Source organism: Idiotropiscis lumnitzeri, chromosome 13 (assembly GCF_059441095.1).
Source record: "Idiotropiscis lumnitzeri isolate Australia: NSW breed Sydney's pygmy pipehorse chromosome 13, RoL_Ilum_1.0, whole genome shotgun sequence".
NCBI lineage: Eukaryota > Metazoa > Chordata > Actinopteri > Syngnathiformes > Syngnathidae > Idiotropiscis > Idiotropiscis lumnitzeri.
In genome coordinates, this window is record NC_142403.1 from 17,694,237 (window position 1) to 17,717,622 (window position 23,386).

Below are 23,386 nucleotides of genomic sequence, written 5' to 3' on the forward strand. Positions count from 1 at the left end.
CATTTGGAAAGAAAAAAATGGCATATCGTCACAGTCGGGCTAAAACCTTGTATGTCCAAATATGGTCAATTTCCTATTTTATCACATATTGATACTTTGTTACTTTTACACATTTAAAGTGTTAAAAATGTAATAAATTAATGCTGTCTTAGAAGTCATGTAAAACCACCTCTTTCCTCACTCTGTGGGAACGGTGCAGCATTATGTCGCCTCAAGAATGACGTCTGGAATTTTTTACCATTTTTTTTTTTCAGGGAATATCGGATGAAAATCGTTAGGTTAATGACTTTGATGTAAGCCAGTTTTGTTCAAAGGAATTGCTGTGATGCTTCCGCCTGTTATTATACCTATCACCTGCTCTAAGACCTTTGAGTAGGCGTTAGGTGTTTTTTTTTTTTTCCCCCGTAGCATGTAAATTATATTAGTGTGAAGCTGCGTTATTCATTCACCTTGCAATAAAAATCAACATGATGACTCAAATTCATCCTTAGGGTAGTTGCAGTGTTAGTGTCAACTCCACATTCTTGATGAGAAATGATTCCCATCTCCCCTATTGACTTTTTTTCCACACTCTCTTTTTTTTTTTCCTCAGATTCCCAGCATTCCTACAGGTCTTTTTGTCAGCGCCAAAGGAGAAGGCTGCTGTCTCATGCAGGTTCGCCAACACAGTGCGACTCTCACAAACGCACACACTCGTTGCACTTACCGCGCACGCTTACCTCATCGGCTCGCGGCGAAGAATTTGCTGGCAGCCGACAGCTTGTTGTTGCTCCTTTGAACGCGCAAATGAATCATCCAATTGGAGTAATCTGGTAGAGTTTAGGAAATTGCTCTTTTTATGTCCCGCGCTCCCCAGGACAGGATGCTGATTACTTCCTGGCTCGACACGGGACAAACAAAAAGCTCTTTTATGCGCACGAGTAGTCTTTTTTTTTTTTTTTTTTCCCGCCAGTCCTCTTATCACTTGACTTTAAGTGGTTGTTTTGTCTCTTAAAGGGATGTCAAACATGTTTATTCTGGGGAAATGTTGTTGTGAACGTAGAGCCTAAAATGTCTTGCGACTTTTTTTTTCCCCACCCCCCCAATCATTCATTCCTCAGGCGTCTCTAGTTTCTGTTTTCCACTGCCGTAAACAACACCACACAGCTTTGGGCAGCCGCACCTGGCTTCTAATGACATGCACACAACAGCCCGGGAATCAAATCAATGGCTTTGAGTGTGAGAGAGAGAGAGAGTGAGAGTGAGTGAGAGAGCGAGAGAGCGAGAGAGAGAGAGAGAGCGAGAGAGTGAAAGCGAGAGTGAGAGAGAGTGTGAGAGAGAGAGTGAGAGTGGGGGGAGGGAGTGTGAGAGAGAGAGAGAGAGAGTGAGAGTGGGGGTAGGGAGAGAGAACCTGTGGGTATAAAGCAAAGTGTGGAGAGTCTGTGTCAACAAATGGATCTATGAATGGAGCAATCAAAATTGTGAACTGAAAATCCGGAATCCATATTCTGCCCAGATTGACGTTTCCTACAACGTACCCGACCCCGTATCCAAGCCGGCTTTCCAACTCAAGGTGGACCTCAAGGAACCCTTCCCGGGCCGCCATCCCCAGCCACCTCTTCCGTCTACAGCCTCGCGTCACCCCGCCTCGCGAGCCCGCAGCCGTGCCGACAATCGCTCGGAGCTGAACCGCAAACGCCGGGCGCCCATCGACGACGACGACCCGGCGGCTCACCAGGACAAATTGGACTTCCACGTCTCCTTAGAAGTCTGCGCCAGGTGGGAACCTCGCTGCAAGTCTCGGACGCATGCGCGTCCTTTCCGAAACCTAAATGACCTCACCTGTGTCGGCAGGTGGCTTCACTCGGGCTCCTCTAACATGGCCGTCATCGAGGTCCCCATGATCTCCGGTTTCCGAGCAGATGTTGAAAGTCTTGAGCGGGTGCGTAAAATCACACATACGTGTATGCACATCATTTTTCTTCCCACATGGACTTTAATTTTTGTGTACACTGCACAAAATATTAAATTAGGTGGGGCCAATCGCGACATGCAAATTAGGCTTGTAACTTGAATTATTTTTCCTCAAATCATGTTGGATGCTGTTGGATAATTTAATCCAGTGTTAATTTCGGTTGAGCTGGAGCTGTCCAGTCCGCTGTGGTGCTGACTTCTCCTGTCCATGATAGTGCGGTGGAATCATCCAGGATGCTAAATGTGGAGATTTCAAAATAGTGCCCCCTACAGGCAATTATGTAAATGTATCAGTTCCCGGAACAAACGCTTTTCTCTACAAAGCCTTTATTGAAGACAATTGCGAGTCCGGTTGTTGAGGCCTTCTTCTTTGCGTCTTCGTCAACAGCTGCTGATGGACAAGCGTGTTGGTTTGAAGAGGTACGAGCTCAACGGCAGGAAAGTGTTGTTCTACTTCGACGAGGTGGGTTTCCGTCCATTGAAGAGACACACGAGATTAATAAAATATTGTATTTTTAGAGCACGTTGAAAGCGATAAGAGCACCAGTATGGCAACTTTACATTGTTAATTCTTACTATATATGCAGATTATATCCAGAATTAATACCATACCTACACAAATGAATATGAACAGCAGCAATTAAGTATGGCGCTAAAAAGAAAAAATTGTTTGCGTGCTGGAACGGATTAATTGAATTTCCATTCATTTCAATGAGAACCATTACCTCAGTTTCTGAACATTCCAGGTGACGAACAGTTTCAGACAACCAATTAAGTTTGTAACTTGTGGTTCCACTGATTGCAGTTGTGGACAAAAGCAGCAAGAAAAAAAAATACTGTACAACATGCACAATGTGTCCCAATACTTTGGTCCCAGTGTCATAACGTTACGTGTGTGTGTGTGTGTGTGTGTGTTTGTCACCTGCGTCTCAGATTCCCAGCCAGTGCATGACATGTGTGGCCTTCCAGGCTGTCAGGGAATTCATTGTAGGCAAGACGGCGCCTGTTCCGGTCAAGATCTACGACTACTACGAACCAGGTGTGCCTCAGATGCATTTTACAAGTCACCCTGATTTATGAAAAAAAAAGAAAAGTTTTTTTTTTTTTTTTTTTTTTTAGTTTTTCCAGTTTACACTCAAGAAGTTTACACAAAAAAAGTTTGTTTAGCATTTTGTTCCCTTTCCGATACCCGCCTTATTTTTAGGGATTGATCGGGTAATCGTTGAGGCTGCCGATACCAGCGACCGATACTTTGGCAAAGAATATCTGACATCGAGTACGGCGTCCCCAGCACTAGTTGCTGCTCTACTACTTAGTTTGACATGTCAGCAAATTATCTGCATCCGAAATAAAGTTTTTATTCACAATATTTTGCCATCATGTTAATAAAATACTGTATATAAAAAGTACGAGATGTATTGGTGCTCTGTATCATTTTTAGATTTTTGACAGACTGCTCCAGCCTTAGCGAACATTTGTCGCCCGTGATTAAAACAGTATGACGCGCTTGATTTCCAGCCTTCGAGGCCACCCGCTTCTACAACGTCAGCGAGAGCAGCCCGCTCGCTCGCGAGCTGTGCGACGGTCCCACTTGCAACGAGGTGGAGAGTTCGTCCAATCACTGGACAGGTGAGACCTCCGGCGCTCACGTGATGCGCACCCCATTCAGACGGCCGTCCGTCTAATAATGAGATGTCTGCAGGTTTCGTGCAGGCCAAGCCGTGCAACAACGTGTTTGGCTGCCTGGAGGAGGAGCAGTTCGAACGCTGCACGTGTTACCGGGACTGCGGCTACGACGGGGAGCCCGTCTGCGGGTCCGACGGACAGCTTTATCAGAACCCGTGTCAGATGGAGGCGTTTTCCTGCCGAAACGGAACACGCATCAAGCAGGTCCCCATGTCCCAGTGTCCTCACAGTAAGATGCATGTCAGACTCTCTTCATTTATTCACGGTTAAAGGGCGTGTTTGTAGTTTTAAAACTGTTCGACACTTTACTCATCCCTGATTGACACCTCGTGATTTCTTAAAAATTTAATTGGAGAAATAAGTTTGTTTTATTTAGGCAGTGTTTCTCAAATAGTGGGACGCGCTCACCTGGAGGGGGGTGAGATTGGGGGGGGCGTGTGTAACCCTGGAGAACATGCTTTTTTTTCCCGCCGTGCTACAATAAAGTGTAATGGCACCTCCACCCCACTAGTTGGCAGTGGCGCTCTCCTTGCTCATTGTGTGCTTAGTTTTTTTTTTTGTTTTTTTTTTGGTCTTTTGTTCCGCTAGCAAAATTGTTATTAGCTCATTAACAGCCCAGGGATAACGAATGTACTTTTTGACTTCTATACCCGTCAATGGCAGTGAATGAGTTAAGAAGGCTTTTTTGTATTATTTTTGAAAAGCTCAACATGAGAATGGCGTTTGTGATGTTGTTGTGCGTTGATGTGGTGGACTCTCCCATTTGCGCTAAATTTATTGGTGGACACAAAGACTTTGACAAAGCCGGGCACGTGACCCTTTTTTTTTTTGCCGGTGAGTTCCGTATTCATAAAAATTGTCGGCCGCTGTATCGGAGGGCTCTGTGCAAATGACAGACTGCTTTTGTCCGAGCCTTTGAAATCCTTGTCACATTCCTTTTCCGACGCACAGCCCAACAACAAAAGGAGCCTTCACGAGTGCGGAAAACGAGACTTTGAAGAGGAAGAAACAAGTTCAGTCACCACAAACATGAAACAATTGTGGTTTTTTTTTGTTTGGGTGTTTGTTTGTGTACGCTCAAGCGCGGTAAGGGTCATTAGCCCATTTTGCGGAGGAGACGGATACAATAAGATCCACTTATGATCATGCCGCCCACTTCTAAGCCGGGCTATTTTTGGAACAATTTGAATGCAGGCCTCCATCATCAGGACTGAGTGGACTTCATTGTTTTGCCAAAACGTGTTGCTCGGTGGGGTGGATGAAAAGCTTCTGGTTAGCATTTACTGCACGACGCATCAATGAAATTCTGTTGTGGTGACGACCGGCAAGGAAAAGATATGCTTTTAACCTTTTTTTTAAGTGTGTGTGTGTGTGGGTGTGTGTTTGTTTGTGTGTCAAGTGGAGACCAAGGTAGAAGACAAGCAGCCAATAGCGAGTCAAGAGACCGAGCAACCCTCAGTGCCTTTACACACAGGTAATCTTAGCCAACACACACTCTACTGTACATTTTATGTGTGTGTGTGTGTGTGTACATTTGTGTATTTTATATATTTTTATATATATATATATATATATATATATATATATATATATAGAGAGAGAAAAGAGACGGATGATGCCATTCATGTTGATATCGAGATTGTGTGCATGCATTCTCTAAATTCCTCTGTCGTCACGTCATGTCCACAATCTGATGAAGGCGACGATGGACAAACTGGATGATTAGGTTTGCGTCTGCTGTAGCTTCCAGAGCATTCCTGGCGAGCTGCTTTTGTGTTACTTTGTGTTACTTTTGGCAGTCAAAAAATACCTTTCATCGGATGTGTGAAACTACAGATGGTAAAGTGAATATTTGCATTGTGTAACACATACCGGGGTGTGTGTGTGTGTGTGTGTGTGTGTGTAACGTGAAGCAACATGTGGAGACTTGTTGGCTCATTTCTCGGTGGAAATGCATCACTTCTATATACTTCTCACGTTACCCTTAAAATAAGAAAGCTTACAAATAATTTTCTCTTAAAAAAAAAAAATACACAAGTGCAAGGAAGCTGGAGTGTATGTTGCAGCATTTTATAATTCCCCAAATTAATCAAATTCAAATCGACATTGTAGTGTCATAGACTGCACTTTTCAAATCGCAAATGTCACAATTTTTTTAGATAAATATTTGACCATCTGTTCAGGTGAGGAGGAACAAGGTTCCATGGCCGACGTGTCCTACTACTCTTACGATTACGACGCGGATTCCGAACCTTTCCTGGCCGATGGCGAGGCGCAGGACCCCAATTTCGACATCCCCCGAGCTGACCCGGACGCGGCGCAGAAGATCCTGCTGCCCGCTGACACCCAAATCCCCACAGCGAACACAAGCAACAGTCCTGAACGATGGTACAGAGCTCTCTGTACTCACGAGTGAACATTTTTTCCGGTGCTTATTGCGTTAAGGCACATATTTTACATGAGAAAAATAGAATTGCGTGCCACCAAACAAAAATGTCACCAAAAATTTCCCAAGACCTGCAGGGTTTCCAAAAATAAATGTCAGTCTTGAGTCAATCAATGCACAGTTAAATTGTAACTTCTGCCCTCTAGTGGAAGAGAATGTAATTGTTCTGCAACTGAATGATTTTAGTTGGATAATTTCCTGCGCCGGACGGGACTTCTGATGTTTTCACGGAAGTGTTTGTGAATAAGTGCCTAATTCTGTCTCGGATGCATTTATCCTCATTGTCTTTGTCTTCTTGTCCTTCGCAGAAATGCCGGAGTGAAGCCATACCCACGTCCACTTTGTACATTATTTGTGAATATGCCAGCGAATGGAAAGTGAAGAGAGAAGCCCCGGAGGAAGCAACATGAGCTCGTGTGTGTGCGTGTGCGCGCGCGTGTGTGTGTGTGCGTGTATATAAAGTATGCGTGTGTTCGCTCTCGTCTTCCTTGTATCACCATAGCATTTTTGTTATTCGCTGTACTGCCTTTATAATCACTAGAACGACAAAAAAATAATAATCAAGTATTTATGTTTCTTTTTTTGTAATTACAGCCGATTTTAAGCGATTGTGTTTTATTTTTATATGTGGTATTTATTTGTAGCTAGCTGTCATATATCTTTTTTTTTTTTTTTTTGCCATTGTCCGGTCATTCACGTCGTTCCTGTCCTGTCACTTCAATCGTCGTTTTTTTTTTTAAATAATTTATAGCCATTATTATGGAAAATTTTAATTTGACTAGCGTGTATACAAATTGTCTCCAGAGTGCCAATTCCACCCATCAAGTGTGAATTTTTAAAATTTTGTTGGATTGTGATTTACATAGTACCGCCCCCCCCCCCCCCCCCTCCCCATGACTGGGTTTCTCCACCCATCAATTAGAGGCTGGCCTGGACTTGGAAATTTGCCATTTTCAAGTGACGATATGCCTACACAGCGGTGCTAATTTGCCAAAGTGTTGTTAGATGCCCAGGGATTATTTTTAAATCACAGCGTTCATCATCTGAAAAATTGAATTGTCGAAGTAAAAATATAATTCATGCTTTATTTATCTTTCGGGACACTCGCTGTTTTTCGCTTTCCAGTCTGTGCTTGTCGCCACTCACCACCTCGCAACCCCTTAGCTCCGCCCCTGGCTGTTAAAAATCTCCTTGGGGTAGTTTGAGAGATGCATCTGGAATCTGTATTGAATTGTGGAAAAACATAATATGTCCTCTTTAATACATTCATTGAAATGTTTGCTGGAAGAAAAGTCATGCTTGACAATCGGTCATCCCGAACGTTCTAAAGTCAATCGTAAACTCACGTAATTTTTTTTTTTTTTTACTTTTAAATTACTACGATTGAAAAAAAAAATGATCAGAGAAATTATGCGCCCAAAAATAAACATTGGACTGAGTTTGGGACACCCGTGCTTTACAGATAAAGTAAATAAACTGGAATGCAGAAGAAGCAAAGCAGAGATTCAAATTCTGTATCTTTAAGGACATGGGTGGACTGATAGGCACCACGAGTCCCTGGTGGACTTGAACCCACTCACGCTGTTTCTTTGGTTTTTTTTTTTTCTTTTTCCTCTCGATGGACTCACACCGGGACACTCAGAGATTACTTCCCTTCCGTTCCACCTGCTTTGAGATTTGATTGTACAGTTCATAAGCTATTTTGTTTGTTACATTTTCATTCATGACCAATGAAACGAATCGAGAAGAACGAATTTCTTTTTTTTTTTTTCTCCAATTGCTGTAAATGTTCCAAATTGGATGACACATAACCTGTATTACATATCAAATATTGAGATTTTTAAATAAAATAATGTTTAAAAGAATGTAAAAAAAAAACATGCAAGTGTAAGTACTGATGTCATTTTCCCTCATAGATTTTATAGCTTACCAGTTTTTCTTTCATGTGGCAGATTTTTCATCCATGTCCGGAAAAGCCTACTAGAACAGCTGAACTTTATTATTGGAGTTAGTTAGTCTCTCTCTCTCGCTCTCTCTGCACCCAACCGTACATTTGAACAAGGGTGTGTAGACTTTTTAAATCCACTGTAATTCATATTTTTTCAACTCATCGAATCCCAATTATATGTTGTAACTTGTTAAGCAAGTTATTTGCAGCTGTACATTACAGTGCTTGTCCCACGGAATGAGGTCAAAGTTCAACATGTCTTTCATTAGCAGAGGGTTGCTGGTTGGATTTCCAGCTGCGTGTGCGAGCACTTCTACGATAAGATCAATGGGACCCGCTCCCGGTCGGCAGGTGTCGGCTGCGACTTTTCCAGGTGTGCCGCACTCGGGTTGACCCCAGCGTCCGTCTTCAATCCTGTGATTAGGTGATCTCGCGCTGTCACTCATTATTTGCCTTCACACAAGGCTGTAAAATTGACTTTGCAAAGGCTTGCCAGGACTTGTTCCTCCACTTTTTTTTTTTTTTTTTGTGCTCACGTAGGTGTTAAATGAGCTCATGCTGCTCCCTGCAGTAAAGTCCTGACCGGACGCTGTTTGTACGAAGCACCAAAATTCACTTAACCGTTACAAATACTCATGGGGCATTAATAAAATGTGACAGTATGCTAACTGTTAGCATTGAACACAATCTATTTTAATTTTAAACAAAACTATTAAATATTTGCTTCAGAAGAAATAGGTACCATGTTAACGTTTTTCTGTTTTGAGTGTTCCTAGTAAGTCACAATGCCCCATTACTGAAGAGCTATTTTTACAATAGACCCGTGGGCCACTCATTTTCACTTGGGGCTAACTAGTATCAATGGGCACTTTTTTTCCCCTGGAGGACACATTACATTAACAGAGGAAAAAGGCATCCATCCGTGTTTGTGGGGTCTCTTTCATCTTCCTCCCCCCGTCCTCCTCCATGTTCAACTCTTTCTGCCCTCTAAGCCTAATATTTTAGATATATGTATTTATTGACATATAAACTATTATGGTTTCGGTTTTTTTTTTATTTCTATTCAAGCCTGTCTGGTGTTTGATCGTGGGGCATTGACTATATATGGAAATGATTTGTTCTTCCTGTACAGTAGGTGGCGGTATAGACCAATGAGCTGTAATCTGCATCCATGAAGCGCAAAGAAGAAGAAAAAAGGAGCAATATTTATAAACGTAGTTGGAGTGCACTACTTTGATCGGATTTTATTCCCCTGTGGCTACAATGCAGAGCTGGATTCTGCTCAAAGTGAGTCATTTTAAATTTTAAATTCAAACTTTTAGTCGTTTTAGGAATCAAACAGTTGCAGGCAGCCACCAGTGTGAGACTTTTGAGGAGCTAATTGACAAAATACCTGATGGATGCTCTGACCAAATAACAATTACAGGTTGGTTCGGCAAAATTTAGTGAGTGTGTTAGCGGTCATTAAAACATTGAGTTTATAAAACCACGGTGTTCCTTCAAACCTTGAAATGACACATGCCAAGTTACAACCTCTCCAAGAGACACACAACAAATGTAGTGATTGGGAAGCCTGACAGGTCTCAGGCACACCGATTTTCTTAGATGGAAAAGAGAAACATAAGAAGTGGTAGAAAATAAATAAATAAATAGAGTCCCAAAGGAAAACTACAGTCCCACAAAGGAGGTGCACAGTATGTCTTTGGCATAACAATATTCCCCAAACTCTAATAAATTATTTTTTTTAAATCAGGCTGACTTGAATTTCAGTCCCTGAACCTCTTGGTGGGCATTAATTAGCCACATGTGTGGTCATTTTTTCGAGGCGAACTGTTCACATGTGGTGAAGACTCTCTGTCATATCCACAACCCAGACTAATTTTGGCTGCTTTCCTAATTTACAAAGGTTGCCTCTCAGTTGTGGAGCTTTGGCGGCATCTTGTGGCAGCATAGGGTATTTCAGAAAAAACTTGAAAAACGGGATAAAATTGGATAGGTTGTCCATGCAAAAAATGTTGCTAATAGTTAATCTGTGCAGTAAATAAATATGTTGGCGATTACTGTATAGAAAGGGTTGTCAATCCTGTTCTTCGACATCCGCTGTCCTGCCTGTTTTTTTTTTTTATCTTTCCCAGCTGCAACGTGCCCGATTCAAATGATCAGATAATCAGCAAGGTCTGCAGAAGCTGAATAACGATCCTGATCATTTGAGTCTGGTGTGTTGTAGTAAATAGGACAGCAAACCTTGAGGAACAGGATTGAAGACCCCTGCTGAACACAAGGGTTATAAAAATTCTACAATCCCATTGATATTTTTGCGATTAAAAAATCAGTAATTCTAAAACCTTTTATTCCATTTTGACGTATAAACTGTAAAACCCTTTTTTTTTTTTAAAAAGGTGATTGAAAGGTTTGTTTTAAAAAACATGTTTTTATGATAGTATATGATCAATAAATATACAATTACTCCATCATTTAGTAAATAATTGAAATCTAGTTGCAGAAGTGTGCACACCCATTTACGCAGCTGTGTTCAGATTGACCAAAATATTTTCCGTCACGTTAGGGTCAGGCGTTGAGCTCTTTTAACTCTCGTATTGAGTGTGTGTACGCTTGTGTTACCACGTTATTTTACACTTTAGGTCACATTAATGGTGAGAAAAAAGGTTAACTATTGATACTTGATTCCACCTTTTAATCGACTTATATTCTGCCATAGAGGAGGGGGAAAAAAACGTTTTTGTTTGGGTGACTCCATGCCAACAAATTAGTCATGTGTTTTGAACAGGACCAACTGTAAAAACTGAAATCTGTTAAAGTGCATCCCTCACCAGCTGGACTTGAAGTGACGCTTGAACTGTATCCTCGTCGCTATGGTCCAGACCAAACAGTCCCCTAACAACCCCTCTGAAGTCAAAAAGTAAACCACAAATGATGAGGCCTGTTTTCATTCACATTTTAATTTGTTCAACAAAAGCTTCCAAACATTTGGGGTTGGTGAAAAAGTAAAGTGAAGAGAAAATATTTACAATCTGGAATACAGTGAAAGTACACCTAACAGAAAGCATAAAAACAACTTAAAAAGTACCACTAAGTGGCATATAAACCATCAGTTAAAAAAAAAAAAAAGAAAAAGAGAAAAGTGCGCTCAAAATATACAACCTAAGCGTTGTTTGTGTAACACTTCAATGTGACGGAATTTGAAAGAGGACAATTGAACCGGCGTTTGTTCCCCTTGTATAAATACGATGGAATGAAAGTGTACATAAAACTACAGACGGAGAGAAAAGACAGAAAGAAGTGACAGCTAGGCTATGCAACACATCAGTGCTTGGAGAGCGGTCTTCTGAACAGCAGGATGTGAGGCTCTGTGGAGGAAAAAACAAACTAATTAAAAAAACATTTGTGATTGGAGTCCTTGAAATAATCAACCGTGACAACGCTTTTTTTTTTGTCCAATCAGATTTCAGCCTCTGTGTTGCCATGTCAATCTAATCTGCTAAGGCGCTTCTAAAATCACTCGGGCTGGCTGATGTAACATCACCCACCGTACGTTAGCAATTCTGACTTTGTCAATACTACGGCATTGTGTCCTATGATTGGTTGAGCAAAGAAATTGTTTCCTGTAATGTCTTATTTTTGCGGCTCCGATCATGACGTCGTTCATCAATCAGCAAATTACGACATTACAACTGATGACCAATTATGCATGAAATGCAAAATATCTGCCAAACTTATCAAGCCGATCACAACTGTGTAAAGTGGAGATATTGTCACATTAAACGGGAAAGGTTAAAGTAATCAAGCCACAGATTTCTAAATGACTTGTGTTTACACCACACTTGTTTGGTAGAATTTTGTGACGTCATCGTGAATGCTTAAAAGACAGCAAGTGAGTGTGTTTAGTAATTTCTTTTATTGCTTTTTTTTTTTTAATTCATTTGGGGTTCATTTTCCTTTTATTGTATTTTTCCCCAACCATTAAGACCCCAACATTTTAAGAAAAACCAATGAGATCTTTATTGCAATACAGATTGTTTGTGTTTGATGAAGAGGACCCTGAAAAAAAATTATCACATTAAAATCACAATTGTAATATTGTGGATTTTTTTTTTTCCAGGATTTTGCAAAACTGTTCAGCCCTAGCCTGTATAACGTGAAAAAAATATGACTATTCTAATTCAAAAGCTACTTTCATTCCAAATCCTTTCATTTGTTTGTTCTCTAATTTAGTTTTCGTGATATGACCTTTATTTTTCCGTCAGCAAACAAAATGGTTTAAACGGGCAGCGACATTTCACAAAACCAAACATCGGCAAAAAAAATTTTCCCCAGTATAATCAGTTAATGTGTTTAATAATCCCGGTCAGTACTGGGAGAGGCAGAGTTGCATATATCCCAGCCACTAGAGGGCGAAAATAGTTACATAACAAAATGCATTCCTAAGCTTACAGCCAATGTCCCACTTTTCATAAACACTGCCTCCGTTTTAAACACTCCCCATCCCATTAGATTTCTTTATTTCCTTCAAATTCATCTTAAGACTTTGAGGTATTCACTTCTTATTGGTGAACCAACTGAATGCAAAGCTTTATCTGGACTTCAATTTTAAGATATTGATGACAAACTGCCCGTCTTGTGAGTTAAGGTCTTGAAATAACAAAATGGTGGGCGTGTGCTGTTGTGGGTGACTTGCCAGGTTTGTGGATCATGTAATGGATCCATCCTTGGCTCTGCTGCACGCCGAGGGTCCGCCACTCATCTTCGGACATGAGGTGCGAGGCGGGCACCAGTTTGGACAGCTGCTTCGGTAACACCACATGCCTAACGGAACACAAAAAAATAAAAAATAAAAAAATCGGGATTTTGTTTTTCCCTCAAACGCACCACATCACGTTTAGGCAAATCTGGGAGTTAGCTCACATTCGAATAACGATATCGAAATATAAAGTTATTTGAATGTCAGTTGATGTAAACTCGTTCTTGTAGAACGAGCAAAGATTACACAATTTGTAAACGTTTTACAAAGGAACAATTCACAAAGAACGCTTTATAGAAGTTAGCTTAGCTTCCCGTTTACCTGTACTCGAAGGCGTCGTCGTTGTATTTGTCAGAGTAGTAAATTTCCTTCTTCGACATTTTTCTCAACAGGCAAGGCAAAATGAAGAGCAAATATAAAGTTGCTTTAGTCGATAAACAACTTAGTCACGTCGTCCGTTCACCAAACAGTGACTTTGAAAAGGTCCCAACGTTGAACTGCTGCCGACTGCACAGTTGAAGTGGTGAGCTCAAAATATATATGGGGTTCAAAAAGTAACGCTCGCGTCCGCGCCTTCGTACGATTGGTCGAGGCGGCCTTGATGCGGAAAACGTAAACAGCTGACAGCCAATCGGAATCGTTAACATTCGATGACGTTTCTCTTTCTTCTTTGGTGTGGGAGCATGGCGGTTGGAATCCGTTCACTTTACTTAACGACACCTACCGGATACTTTAAAACAAATCGAACACAAACACTAGGAAAATGTTGATGTGATTGCTCTTTTATGAACGTTCAATAATGTTTTGGATTTATATTCGCCGTCAATTCATATTTTTATTCTACAAATATTGACTGTAATTGTGATTTAAGTGTCACGATAGATTAAGATGTCCTTTATTAGTCCCACAATGGGGAAATTTGAGATTATACGCTTTATCTATAATAAGACAAGGTTTTTTTTTTTGTACATTTCATACACAAGGTTATGAAGGACCGAAAGTGTCCAAATAAAATAAATACAGCATTTAATGTATAATAAATCTGTCATGAATTAATTGTTTAATTAAATATGGAATTAAATAATTCAGATCACCAAATAAATGCACCATTAAATAAGTATCCGTAATTAAATTTAATTTATTAATTAAATATATAATTAAATGAATCAATGTGTCATTTAATTAAATTAGCAATGATTATATGTAAAAAAAATACATCTATATTTCTGTATTTAATTTATTATTTCACAGTCCCGTGTCGCAGTGTTTCATGAATTTATTTTATCTGTCAAATTCACGCATCAGAGTTTGGTGGCTTTTTATGTAGAACTTGCACATTCTCCCCAAGTTTGTGCGAGTTTTCAACATAATCGAAAATGTCTAGTTAGGTGCATGGTGTCTGCTTTGTGTTATCTTCACTGTGCATGACCATTTCCTTAGAGTGGTCTGCGGCATGCACATCATTTCCTGTCTGCCTTAACTTACTGTACATTCCATCCTTGCGTGGGTGCCTTTTACTTCCCACTTTTCTAAACTTGTACGTATGTGTACGTCACTTATACACTTGCACTTGTGTGAATGCAAACAAGCGTATCAGGTTACCGACGCAGCAGTGGCCTTTTAAAGATTAATGCTTGTTTTCTTCTATATCACTTGTCCAAGCCTCTCAGTTACGGCGGACATCAAATCTGCAAAATGGTGCGGGTCTGTGGAGGGCACTTCAGTGAAGTCCTACTTAGTCCGACTTGACTCAATCCCCCTCATATTACCATCATTATGATACCACGGCTGGGGAAATAATATACAGAAAGACTTACACACTACTGAGTGTTGGACGACCTCGCTTCTCTTGAAAGGTCTGTCTTGAAAATGGCCTTGCAAGTGTATCTGCAATTAAATCAGCACTGCCCCTTCGCGAGTGAGTATCCAATCACAAGATGCGTTCATCAACTTCATCTTAAGGCCAGCGAGAAGGCCTTACTGTCATCAACTCGTGATCTGATTGGCTATCGCAACTGTCTATCAACTGTATGAGCCCCAACACACACACAGATGAGACGCCCGCACGATTGTAGCTGAAGGCCTCGGACGAACAGTGCCTGCTACTGATATTGTGAAATCTGCCTGGAAACACGAGCTAGTTGAATTCTGATTGGATAAAAACTCTAACCTAAAAATTCAACACTAGGATATAATATAGCATCAATGTGAAGAATATGATCATTATTTTTTGATTATGTTAGACCAGCAGAAAATGCCTTCAAGGCCTTGACCGCCTACCACTGCCAAATAGGTGCATACAGACGAGCCGTATTAGGCAGGGCTGTAACTGCATCCTTAAAAAAAAAAAAAAAAAAATCATGTTTCATTACTGACCTTGGTTCAAAGTTCGCAATTTGAGACACATTGAGTACAGTAAAGTGAACACAATGCAAAACTACATAAATGAATAAATAAAAGTATCCATACAGCAAATGCAATTTTTGTATCGCAAGCATCAAACAGGGCCACGATTGACCCCTTTGGTTTGACTTTGACCCCCATGTCATACAGTCACCTCTCCCTTTTGGAATGTGTCGCATCCATTCACTGCAGGGGGCTGAGAGATAAACCCCGGGCGGTCTCCGTGGCGACTGCACGCAAGGCCGCTGACTGATTATTACATGAGTGGAAAGTGAAAGGCGGGAGGGAGCGGTTTGCATCGTGAAGCGGGGGGGACAGATAGCGTTACAACGGCAGGTAGGGGATGGAAGGAGGGGCTACTCACCTGTGAAAGCCGATGAGCAAGGGGGTCTTCTTCAATGCTGACCTTTTGGAACGTATTGGTGACGAGCAGTATTTCAAAGAGAGCAATGGAGAAACAGTATCCGGCTATTGCAGGCAGAGAGAAAGGTGAGTTCAACAAGTATCCGTGTTATTGATCAGTTAAAAGGATTGTAATAAGCAGTATTCACTCAAAGAAGGCTTCACTAGAAGGCTGGAGATTTTTTGTCTTTTCTGAAAAAATGAACCTATGCAATTAAATGTGGTAATTGGATCTATAAATTGAATGACTGAAATAATTTACATTTCTTTAAATACACCTCCACTGTCAAATAATGGTATGCTTCTATTTGCTCCACTGTGTCTACTTAGGACCCGGCCCAGGGCGATACGGGCTACCGCCTACAATCGGCTTTATTGGCCACGACTTCACTAAACAAACAAGCCCCGCATTCTCCTTCCACGGCAAGATGAGTGACAATAGTAAGCCGCCACTTTAAATGACACATAATACAAGTTGGCATACAGCGTCCAATGAAATCTCATACAAAATGTTGAAAAGTGCAACAAAAATAATAATTTTGTATTGTTACATGGCAACCTCCAAATTACATCTATTGTATGACTGCATTTGTGGTTTTACAATTTATTTTTTGTGTTTATTCCACACTGTAGTTTACATAGTGAACTGAATTGCAGGCTTAAACCACTAGAGGGCGCCTAAACCTTGAGCTGCAACACATCCATGAAGATCAATTGATTCTTTTTCACGCTGTGTCGTGTATCTTTTTTTTGTTCAGTGTATTGTGTTGACTGCAGTCCGGGACCTCGGTATCACATCGATGCGAAGGTGACTCGCTTAGGGAGAGACGGCACGCCTGCATACTCCATGTTGGGCAGAACTAAAGTACAAAGTGTGTGATGAGCTTTTAACACTCGAGCTTGATCTTTTTTCTGTAGTCCGTTTTTGAGCCCGCGTTTATCTTAATTTAAAATGATGCAATCGTTGACATTGAGATGTAAATTTTGGTGTTGTTTGTATCACTCCAACTTACACTTTTTAGTATTTGCCCGCCAATTTTCAAAGCATGCAGCAACTTTTCACAGCTTTCACTGTTTTCTGCTTAAAAAGTGCCAAAATGAAAATCCTGCTTATATTTTGATAAATTCATTGACTGCCATTGACGGCTAAAGACGTCAAAAATCCATTTTTTTTTTTACTTGGCTGGTAGTGAATGCGTTATTTACCCAGCCCCATTTGACAATTTCCCCCCCCCACGCCCCCTCCCCACACCCCCCACACACACACCTATAGAGGCGCGCTTCCACACTCCTGGACCAGGCACCTACAACCCAGAAAAAGTCCCACCGTGCAATCTCCAGCGTCGGCCCCCGTCCTACACCATGGGCTGCCGCACACACTATCGCACCATGGATGCCGTGCCCGCTCCCAACAAGTACACTCTCCCTCCACTTATGGGCTCTCACGTTCCAAACAAACCGGCCAGTGCCAGCTACACAATGTCGGCTTGTTTCAGCCAAGGTGGGCCGTCCGTGGATCTCGCCAAGACGCCGGGGCCTTGCAGATACAACAGTACACACCCCAGCGTTTATCTCCCCAAGCCGCCTGCTTTTTCCATGTTGAGGCGACACGGAGTTCCCAGAGAATGCATGGAGACACCTGGACCTGGATCTTATAATCCAGAAAGAGTGACGGTGCACAAAAACCGGGCCCCAGCCTTCTCCATGGGGATTAGGCATTCGGAGTTTGTCACGCCGCTGATCGTCGCTATTTCCGATTGAATATTAGCCACACTATAGCCACAGTTGCACAATGTAATGACAACCAGTTGTTTTTTGTACGTTCATGATTTGTTCTTATGTGGTAACATTAGCGTGTTCTTTTAATTCAAAGCTGATGTTGGATAAAAAGTTACCTGGTTGTGACCGCCCAACGTGAATTTCCACAGAGCTTTTCACAAAAAGGTACGGTTTAATTTCAATGATGTCATATCGACTTGTTTTATTGACTGTTGAATTGCGATGATGATGTTCCTGTTTAACAACACTAATTCGAGAAAAATGATGTAAATGAATACAAATGCAGTCGAAACTTGCGGCTGTGGTATCACTGGAACGCTTAATGAGATTACTTAAAGTTTTATGACTTAACGTCTCCCTTCGTTCTGTACACCAGCATGTTCAGTTCATGCTCGAGGTACACCGTTGCAAAAAGGCAAAATCATACAAATTAGGGATACAAATCGATCAAGAAAAAATGAAAAGAGGCTTTGTGGTAATTAAACTCTGTTTAATTGTCATGTAAATATTTGATTCCATAAGTTGTACTGTGCGTGAGTGAGTGAATATTTTTTTCAGTTTGTCAGTGTTAGTTTGTGTGTGTGCGGGCGCGAGTGAATGTGTAAGTGGGTGAAAGAATTTTTGTATGAGTGCATTAATGTGTGATTGAGTGAGTGAGTGAGTGAATGATTTTCTCAGTGTTAGTGCGTGCGTGTGTGTGTGCGAGTGCGAGTGAATATGTAAATGGATGAAAGAATTTATGAATGAGCGAGTGCATGAATGTTTGCGTGTGAATGAATGTGTGACTGAGTGAGTGAGTGATTTTCTCAGTGTGTCAGTGTTTGTGTGTGTGTGTGTGCGAGTGAATGTGCAAGTCGGAGAAAGATTTTGTGCATGAGTGAGTGCATGAATGTCTGTGTGTGAATGAATGTGTGAGTGAGTGAAAGGATTGTGTGTGTGTGCATGTGTGAGTAATTGTATATCTGAAAGAGTTATTGTGTGTGAGGGTGTTGGGGTGTGTTTGTGTGTGTCTGTCTGTTTAACTGAGTGCGTGTGCGCGTGTGTGAGAGAGTGAGAGAAACAGAATGAGTGAGTGAGTGAGTGAATGAAGAAGAAGTGTGAGTGTGCGTGAGTGTGTGTGTAGGTGAGCGGGGGTGTGTTACCGTGTGTGTGTATGAGAGTAAGCAACTGTGTGAATAGAGCTTGTGTGTGTGTGTGTGTGTGTGTGACAAAGAGATGTGATTAGCTAATGCTGTCAAAGAGCATGGGCAGGGCAGGGCGAAACGAGCCAATGACATCATCGGCAGAAAGAGCGAGGGAGGGAGAGCACCCGTCGCAATCCAAGCGAGCCGGCCCCAAGGCAGTGTGAGGAAGGCGGACTGCTGCTCATACACACACAGAAGCGAGGAGCGGCATGACAACGGCGCCGCGTGTGCGCCGAACGGGATCACTCCCACCGATTTGGATATAAGACTCCGCCTGGAACATTCTCCTGTCTCCCCCCCCCCAACCCCTCTTCCCTCCCCTTCCCCTCACCTCCCCCCCTCCCACCCCATCCACATCAGCTTCTTCAGGTGGATCCTCCGGGCATGCTCCTTAAACCAAAGTATGACCGCTTTCGCAACGAGTCTGTGACTTCCTCCTCCGATGACCTGATGCAGAGCTTAGCCATGAGCGGCAAAGTCGTGGCCACCCCGGTGGTCCCGTCCTCAGCCCCCGGCCTCCCCCTGCCTCCCCTGGACTCCGGCGCCAGGTCCGCTGCAGCCGCGGCTCTGGCCGACTCGCCCTGCCTGGATGGCGAGCAGGACGGCACCACCACCTTCTGCATGCTCATCCCCAAGATGCCGCAGTGGAAGTTCTCCAACTCCTTGCTCAGCCGAAGCCCGTCCAACTCCAGCTCCAGCTCCAGCAAGGACTCAAGCAAAGCCGCCCACCAAGGGTCCCCTTCCTCGTCGTCCTCTTCGTCGTCATCGCACAGGCACAGCGGAGCGCCCTTGGCCAGTGGCCCCGTGGCCAGTCTGGCTGCCGTGCTCAATTCCTGTGACCCGGTGTGTGTCACACCGTGTTCTCTGCAGGCCATTCGCGGACAGAGAGTAGCAGCGCAGTCCGGACACGGCTTTGGGGAGGTCACGGCGAGCCCCGGGGGGGCCGGCGGCGGAACCTCCAGATCGGGATTGAGTCGCCGGACGAGGGTGGAAGGCATGTGGCCGAGCGTGGACGATTTCAGTCAGAAGGGCAGCTTCATCCACAAACCTTCCCAAGGATGGCTGCACCCGGACAAGAAGATTGCGGGACCAGGAGCTTCTTACATCGTCAGGGTGAGTCCAGACTCAGAATTTCTGTCTGCTCCAAAATTAATTTCATCCGTCCAGCTGTTTCCTATAGATCTTGTCGTGCGGGTAGCCGGTCTGACTGCATTAATATGTTTTCATCTCTTATGTTCTGGTCGGAACCCGAGATGCAGCCGTTTGATGTTGTTCACTCACATCAATCCTATTTTCATAAATTACCTCAGTTTTGTTTTCTTTTTGTTAAAAGCAATGTCGGCGCGTCCAGTTATTTGTTTTCGACAGTGACAGTTGAAGAATTTGACCCAAGGCTAGCACGTACAGGCTGAACAAAAGAGGTCCGATGACTGACCCTTGAGGGACCACACGTCATGACCATTTGATCAGATTGAAAACTTTCAATGGTCACAAAATAACATTCCTCCAAGTATGACCTGAACCATTTTAGGATTGTTTCAATTAGTCCGACCAAATTTGCCAACTCGTATTTCATAACCAACTTTATCAAATGCCATCCAAATGTCCATCCATACCAAAATAAAACAAGAGCATATAATTGTCCATCATCATAAACGCAAGACTCGGAAAAAAAAAAGGATTGAGAAATAAGAATGGAAAAAAAAAACAAAAAAAACAAATCCCGTCTCCCATTTTATTATGCCGACCATGTGGCTGTACTCGGCAACACATTCTTCATCCCGATTGATGACTTGGCGCCCAAGCGCCTCCCAGCATGTGTTGAGCACGGTTGCCACTAGCAACAACATGGTCACCACCCCTTACAAACGTTCACTTTCATCGTCTCACTTTTGACCTTGTGGGAGTGCTGCTTCGGGATTGTTGACATTCATGTGCGGAAAACAGGATCTTTTAAAAGGGCATCTCCAGCAGAGCATTTGAAGCTTCTTTGATGAACTCAAACTGCTTAGCTAAATGCATGTGACCCTGGGGAACATGCCCCCCCCCTGCCGTCCGACAATAAAGTGTAATTGCACATCCACTCCACTAGTTGGCAGTGGCGCTCTCCTTGCCCATTGTGCGCTGCGAGTATTAACTCTACGGTGTAGGTTGGTTTTGCAACGAAAATGCTAAGATTTTTTTTTTTGTTGCGGCGGAAAGTAGGTGGTGGTGGGGGGGGGGGGGCAGAAATTGTTTTCTTCTTGCTAGGGGGGGTGCGTAACTTAAAATAATTGAGAAGCACTGATCTCGTGGAAGAGTTTCAAATTGTTCTGCCTGTCATTCTATTTTGGACTAAATACATAATTGGACCATGATGGGTGATTTCCCGTGCCACATCTGATGATCTGACTGAGATGGCCAATGGCTGCCTGCCCCACAACAACCAACTCACCTCTGACCACCCCGCTCTGTTGCTTTCCTCCCCCCTCGTGACTCCCGACGAGACCGGTTGGGGGTGGGGGCTCCTGACCAGTCACCATTCATCCCTATATTCAATTACATTTAATCACAGTCACTGGCGTCATGTGATGGTCCCGAATGGAGTTTGAAGCACGGAGGGGACGGCGATTCGTGGAGGTGGAGGGGGCGGGCTTCCATCTGTGATCAGTCCCTCTATTTGATGGACCCAGTCTCGCTCTTTGCAGTGCAATGCGGCGGTCTCAGCAGCTCTCGTTTCGGGAGCGATCATGTAGCGATAAATGTATAAAAAAGCACACCGTCACCAAGAAAACTAGATTGGCAATCAGCGGAGTGCCCAGGCTCAACCATCCTGAAAATGCTCACTCACGCGCAATCTGATTGAACATATTTCACTCCAATCTTGTTGCTGGGTAAGGTTTTTCTAAATGCCACATTGTGGAATGGCAGGTTATTGCCCCACCCTGATGCAAGCGGACAGTAACAACAAAAAGTGAGATTTTGTTTTTTCGCACAATTTTTTTGGGAAATGTTATAATCCAATTTGTTAACACCAACTGAGTACTGAAAATGAAAATAATGTATATTTATATATATATATATATATATATATATATATATATATATATATATATATATATATATATATATATATATATATAGCTATTAGCTATTAATCAGATTTTTTGGTTTGTTTTTATCCAAGAAGAAAAGTAATAAGAAAAAAATATTTAAGTATTTGGGGTTGATAATTTTTTCGTGAGAAGGTCATACTACTTAGAGATGATTTCTTTTCTAGATTAAAAAATATTTTCAAGAAATTAAGAAAAAAGTAATTCTCAAGCAAAAGTCATATCACCTGATTTCTTTTTTCCACACTTTTTTTTCAATCGAAAAAAACAAAATTCCAAGAACAAAATTATTCGCCGCGATACAAAGGCTTTGGAAGCCACAAAACACATCTTGATCCATGTTCGATTACCACTTATTTTGTTTGACTTTATTCCAAAACAACATGGGTTTAGTCTCACAACTTTAAGTAAAAATTTTTTTAAACTTTTTTTTTTTTCCCTTTCATCAGCCAACAATTGTCCTGTTAAAAAAAAATCACAAACCATTGAACTGATATCGCTTTGTGTTTTATGACACAAAAGTATACCATCCACCATCGGCTAACATTATCGTACAACATTTCCATTTCAAACTGACCAAGACGCTCCTGTGGTTTTGAAAGAAACCCCCACACGAGAACATTTTAAAAGACGGCAGGCGTGACGTTTGAAAGAGTATGACGGTGTTATTGAATTTCCCAGGAATACTTCTTGGAAAGTCACAGTCCCTGCAGTCAAAGAGAGAGATAGTAGAGCTGATAGGCCGGCTACAAGACGGGATGAGTCGTATCAGCAGATGTGTGCGCGTCTATTTGCGTGCATATGTGAGTGTAACAATGGCGGCATTCAGTGAAGAAGTGAGGGGGGGGGGGGGCGGGGGGGAGTCAATTTGTCTGATGGAAGACATCCCCCATCTTCAAATTTAATTATGAGGCTCATTAAGCAGTCCGTCAAAGGTCTCGCTGTTTTCCCTCTCTTGGATTAAGACAATAACGCAAAGGATCAGAACTGCTGCGTATGTTTTACTGTACACGAGTCCGCGTGAGATGATAACGTTGCTGTTTTTGTCTTGTAATGAAATACGTTGGACCCTCGATTCATGGACTCAATTATGTTTTCGGCAGAATTTTGTGATGTTGTGAAGTTTTGAAGGAGGAAATTTACAACTTTGTATGAAGGAGATAAAATCTTTCATATTAATTAATGGTTTATTTGCCTTCAGTTTAGCGTAATCCATAATAGCAAAACATTTACGTGTCATAAATCTGATCTTGTTGAATGAAAGATTAATTTATTGCTTGTTTGTTAAAAAAACTGGACGGAAAGAGAAATTAAATATATATTAAATCGTGATATTGAGAATGAATCATTATCGCGATTAGATTATTTTTTTGATAATCGTTCAGTCCTGGTGCTGTGTGTTAAAATGTGTCTTTTGAAATATGAATATTGGACTTTGGGATATTTGCTATACATGTGGAGATATTTATATATAAAAAAAACAAAAACATTTTGTTAAATTTCCTCGAAAATGATTATTTACACTTTCTGTTGAAATTGCGATAAAAGCAAATTTTTTGGAAGGCCCTGTTCCAACATTATCTTGGCGAAATAGCCTTAAATTAAAATCTCAGATTCCCACTCCCCCCCACACACACACATTTAGTTTCATCCTTCAGTTATGAGAAAATAAAAAAAACAAAAACAAAATGAGGAATATTTTTCCACTTTTGCGATTTGCCTTCAGTCTCCATG

The 23,386-nt window shown here is 42.0% G+C and overlaps 4 protein-coding genes across 9 annotated transcripts in view; 3 read left to right on the forward strand and 1 right to left on the reverse strand.

Annotated features, from left to right (window-relative positions):
• cpamd8 (C3 and PZP like alpha-2-macroglobulin domain containing 8) overlaps positions 1 to 6,960 on the forward strand; it is a 38,136-nt gene extending 31,176 nt beyond the window's left edge. The window contains exons 35-44 of the mRNA XM_088312583.1: positions 593 to 655; positions 1,496 to 1,758; positions 1,834 to 1,921; positions 2,342 to 2,416; positions 2,887 to 2,992; positions 3,472 to 3,582; positions 3,656 to 3,868; positions 5,039 to 5,113; positions 5,823 to 6,027; positions 6,394 to 6,960. Coding sequence (XP_088168709.1) covers positions 593 to 655; positions 1,496 to 1,758; positions 1,834 to 1,921; positions 2,342 to 2,416; positions 2,887 to 2,992; positions 3,472 to 3,582; positions 3,656 to 3,868; positions 5,039 to 5,113; positions 5,823 to 6,027; position 6,394 — 1,200 coding nt within the window. The 3' untranslated portion in view covers positions 6,395 to 6,960. The remainder of the gene's footprint in view (positions 1 to 592; positions 656 to 1,495; positions 1,759 to 1,833; positions 1,922 to 2,341; positions 2,417 to 2,886; positions 2,993 to 3,471; positions 3,583 to 3,655; positions 3,869 to 5,038; positions 5,114 to 5,822; positions 6,028 to 6,393) is intronic.
• A 2,235-nt stretch (positions 6,961 to 9,195) lies between these two features.
• cimap1d (CIMAP1 family member D) lies at positions 9,196 to 17,692 on the forward strand. 2 transcript variants are annotated; one of them, XM_088312591.1, is made up of 4 exons: positions 9,196 to 9,320; positions 15,928 to 16,038; positions 16,356 to 16,469; positions 16,871 to 17,692. In XM_088312591.1, the coding sequence occupies exons 2-4, from the start codon at positions 16,026 to 16,028 to the stop codon at positions 17,356 to 17,358; spliced, it is 615 nt and encodes a 204-aa protein (XP_088168717.1). In that variant the 5' UTR covers positions 9,196 to 9,320; positions 15,928 to 16,025; the 3' UTR covers positions 17,359 to 17,692. The 2 variants fall into 2 exon arrangements, with proteins under 2 accessions (XP_088168717.1, XP_088168718.1); XM_088312592.1 differs by lacking the exon at positions 16,356 to 16,469.
• Positions 12,662 to 13,333, reverse strand: cks2 (CDC28 protein kinase regulatory subunit 2). Its single transcript, XM_088312593.1, has 2 exons — positions 13,114 to 13,333; positions 12,662 to 12,857 (listed from the first exon to the last, which is right to left on the reverse strand). Exons 1-2 carry the CDS (start codon positions 13,170 to 13,172, stop codon positions 12,677 to 12,679), a joined length of 240 nt encoding a protein of 79 aa, XP_088168719.1. The 5' UTR covers positions 13,173 to 13,333; the 3' UTR covers positions 12,662 to 12,676.
• Positions 17,693 to 18,448: 756 nt separating the features above from the next.
• The window catches only part of shc2 (SHC (Src homology 2 domain containing) transforming protein 2), a 28,515-nt gene continuing 23,577 nt past the window's right edge, over positions 18,449 to 23,386 (forward strand). For all 5 annotated transcript variants that reach the window (XM_088312586.1, XM_088312587.1, XM_088312588.1 and 2 more), the window contains exon 1: positions 18,449 to 19,673. In XM_088312586.1, coding sequence (XP_088168712.1) covers positions 18,945 to 19,673 — 729 coding nt within the window. In that variant the 5' untranslated portion in view covers positions 18,449 to 18,944. The remainder of the gene's footprint in view (positions 19,674 to 23,386) is intronic.

Coding starts and splice junctions, on each gene's coding strand:
- cks2 (XM_088312593.1), bottom strand. CDS start 13,172: ATGTCGAAGAAGGAAATTTACTACTCTGACAAATACAACGACGACGCC. Junction 12,858..13,113: donor GACGACGCCTTCGAGTACAG/GTAAACGGGAAG, acceptor GTGTTCCGTTAG/GCATGTGGTGTTACCGAAGC.
- cimap1d (XM_088312591.1), top strand. Junction 16,470..16,870: donor GGGCAGAACTAAAGTACAAA/GTGTGTGATGAG, acceptor ACACACCTATAG/AGGCGCGCTTCCACACTCCT.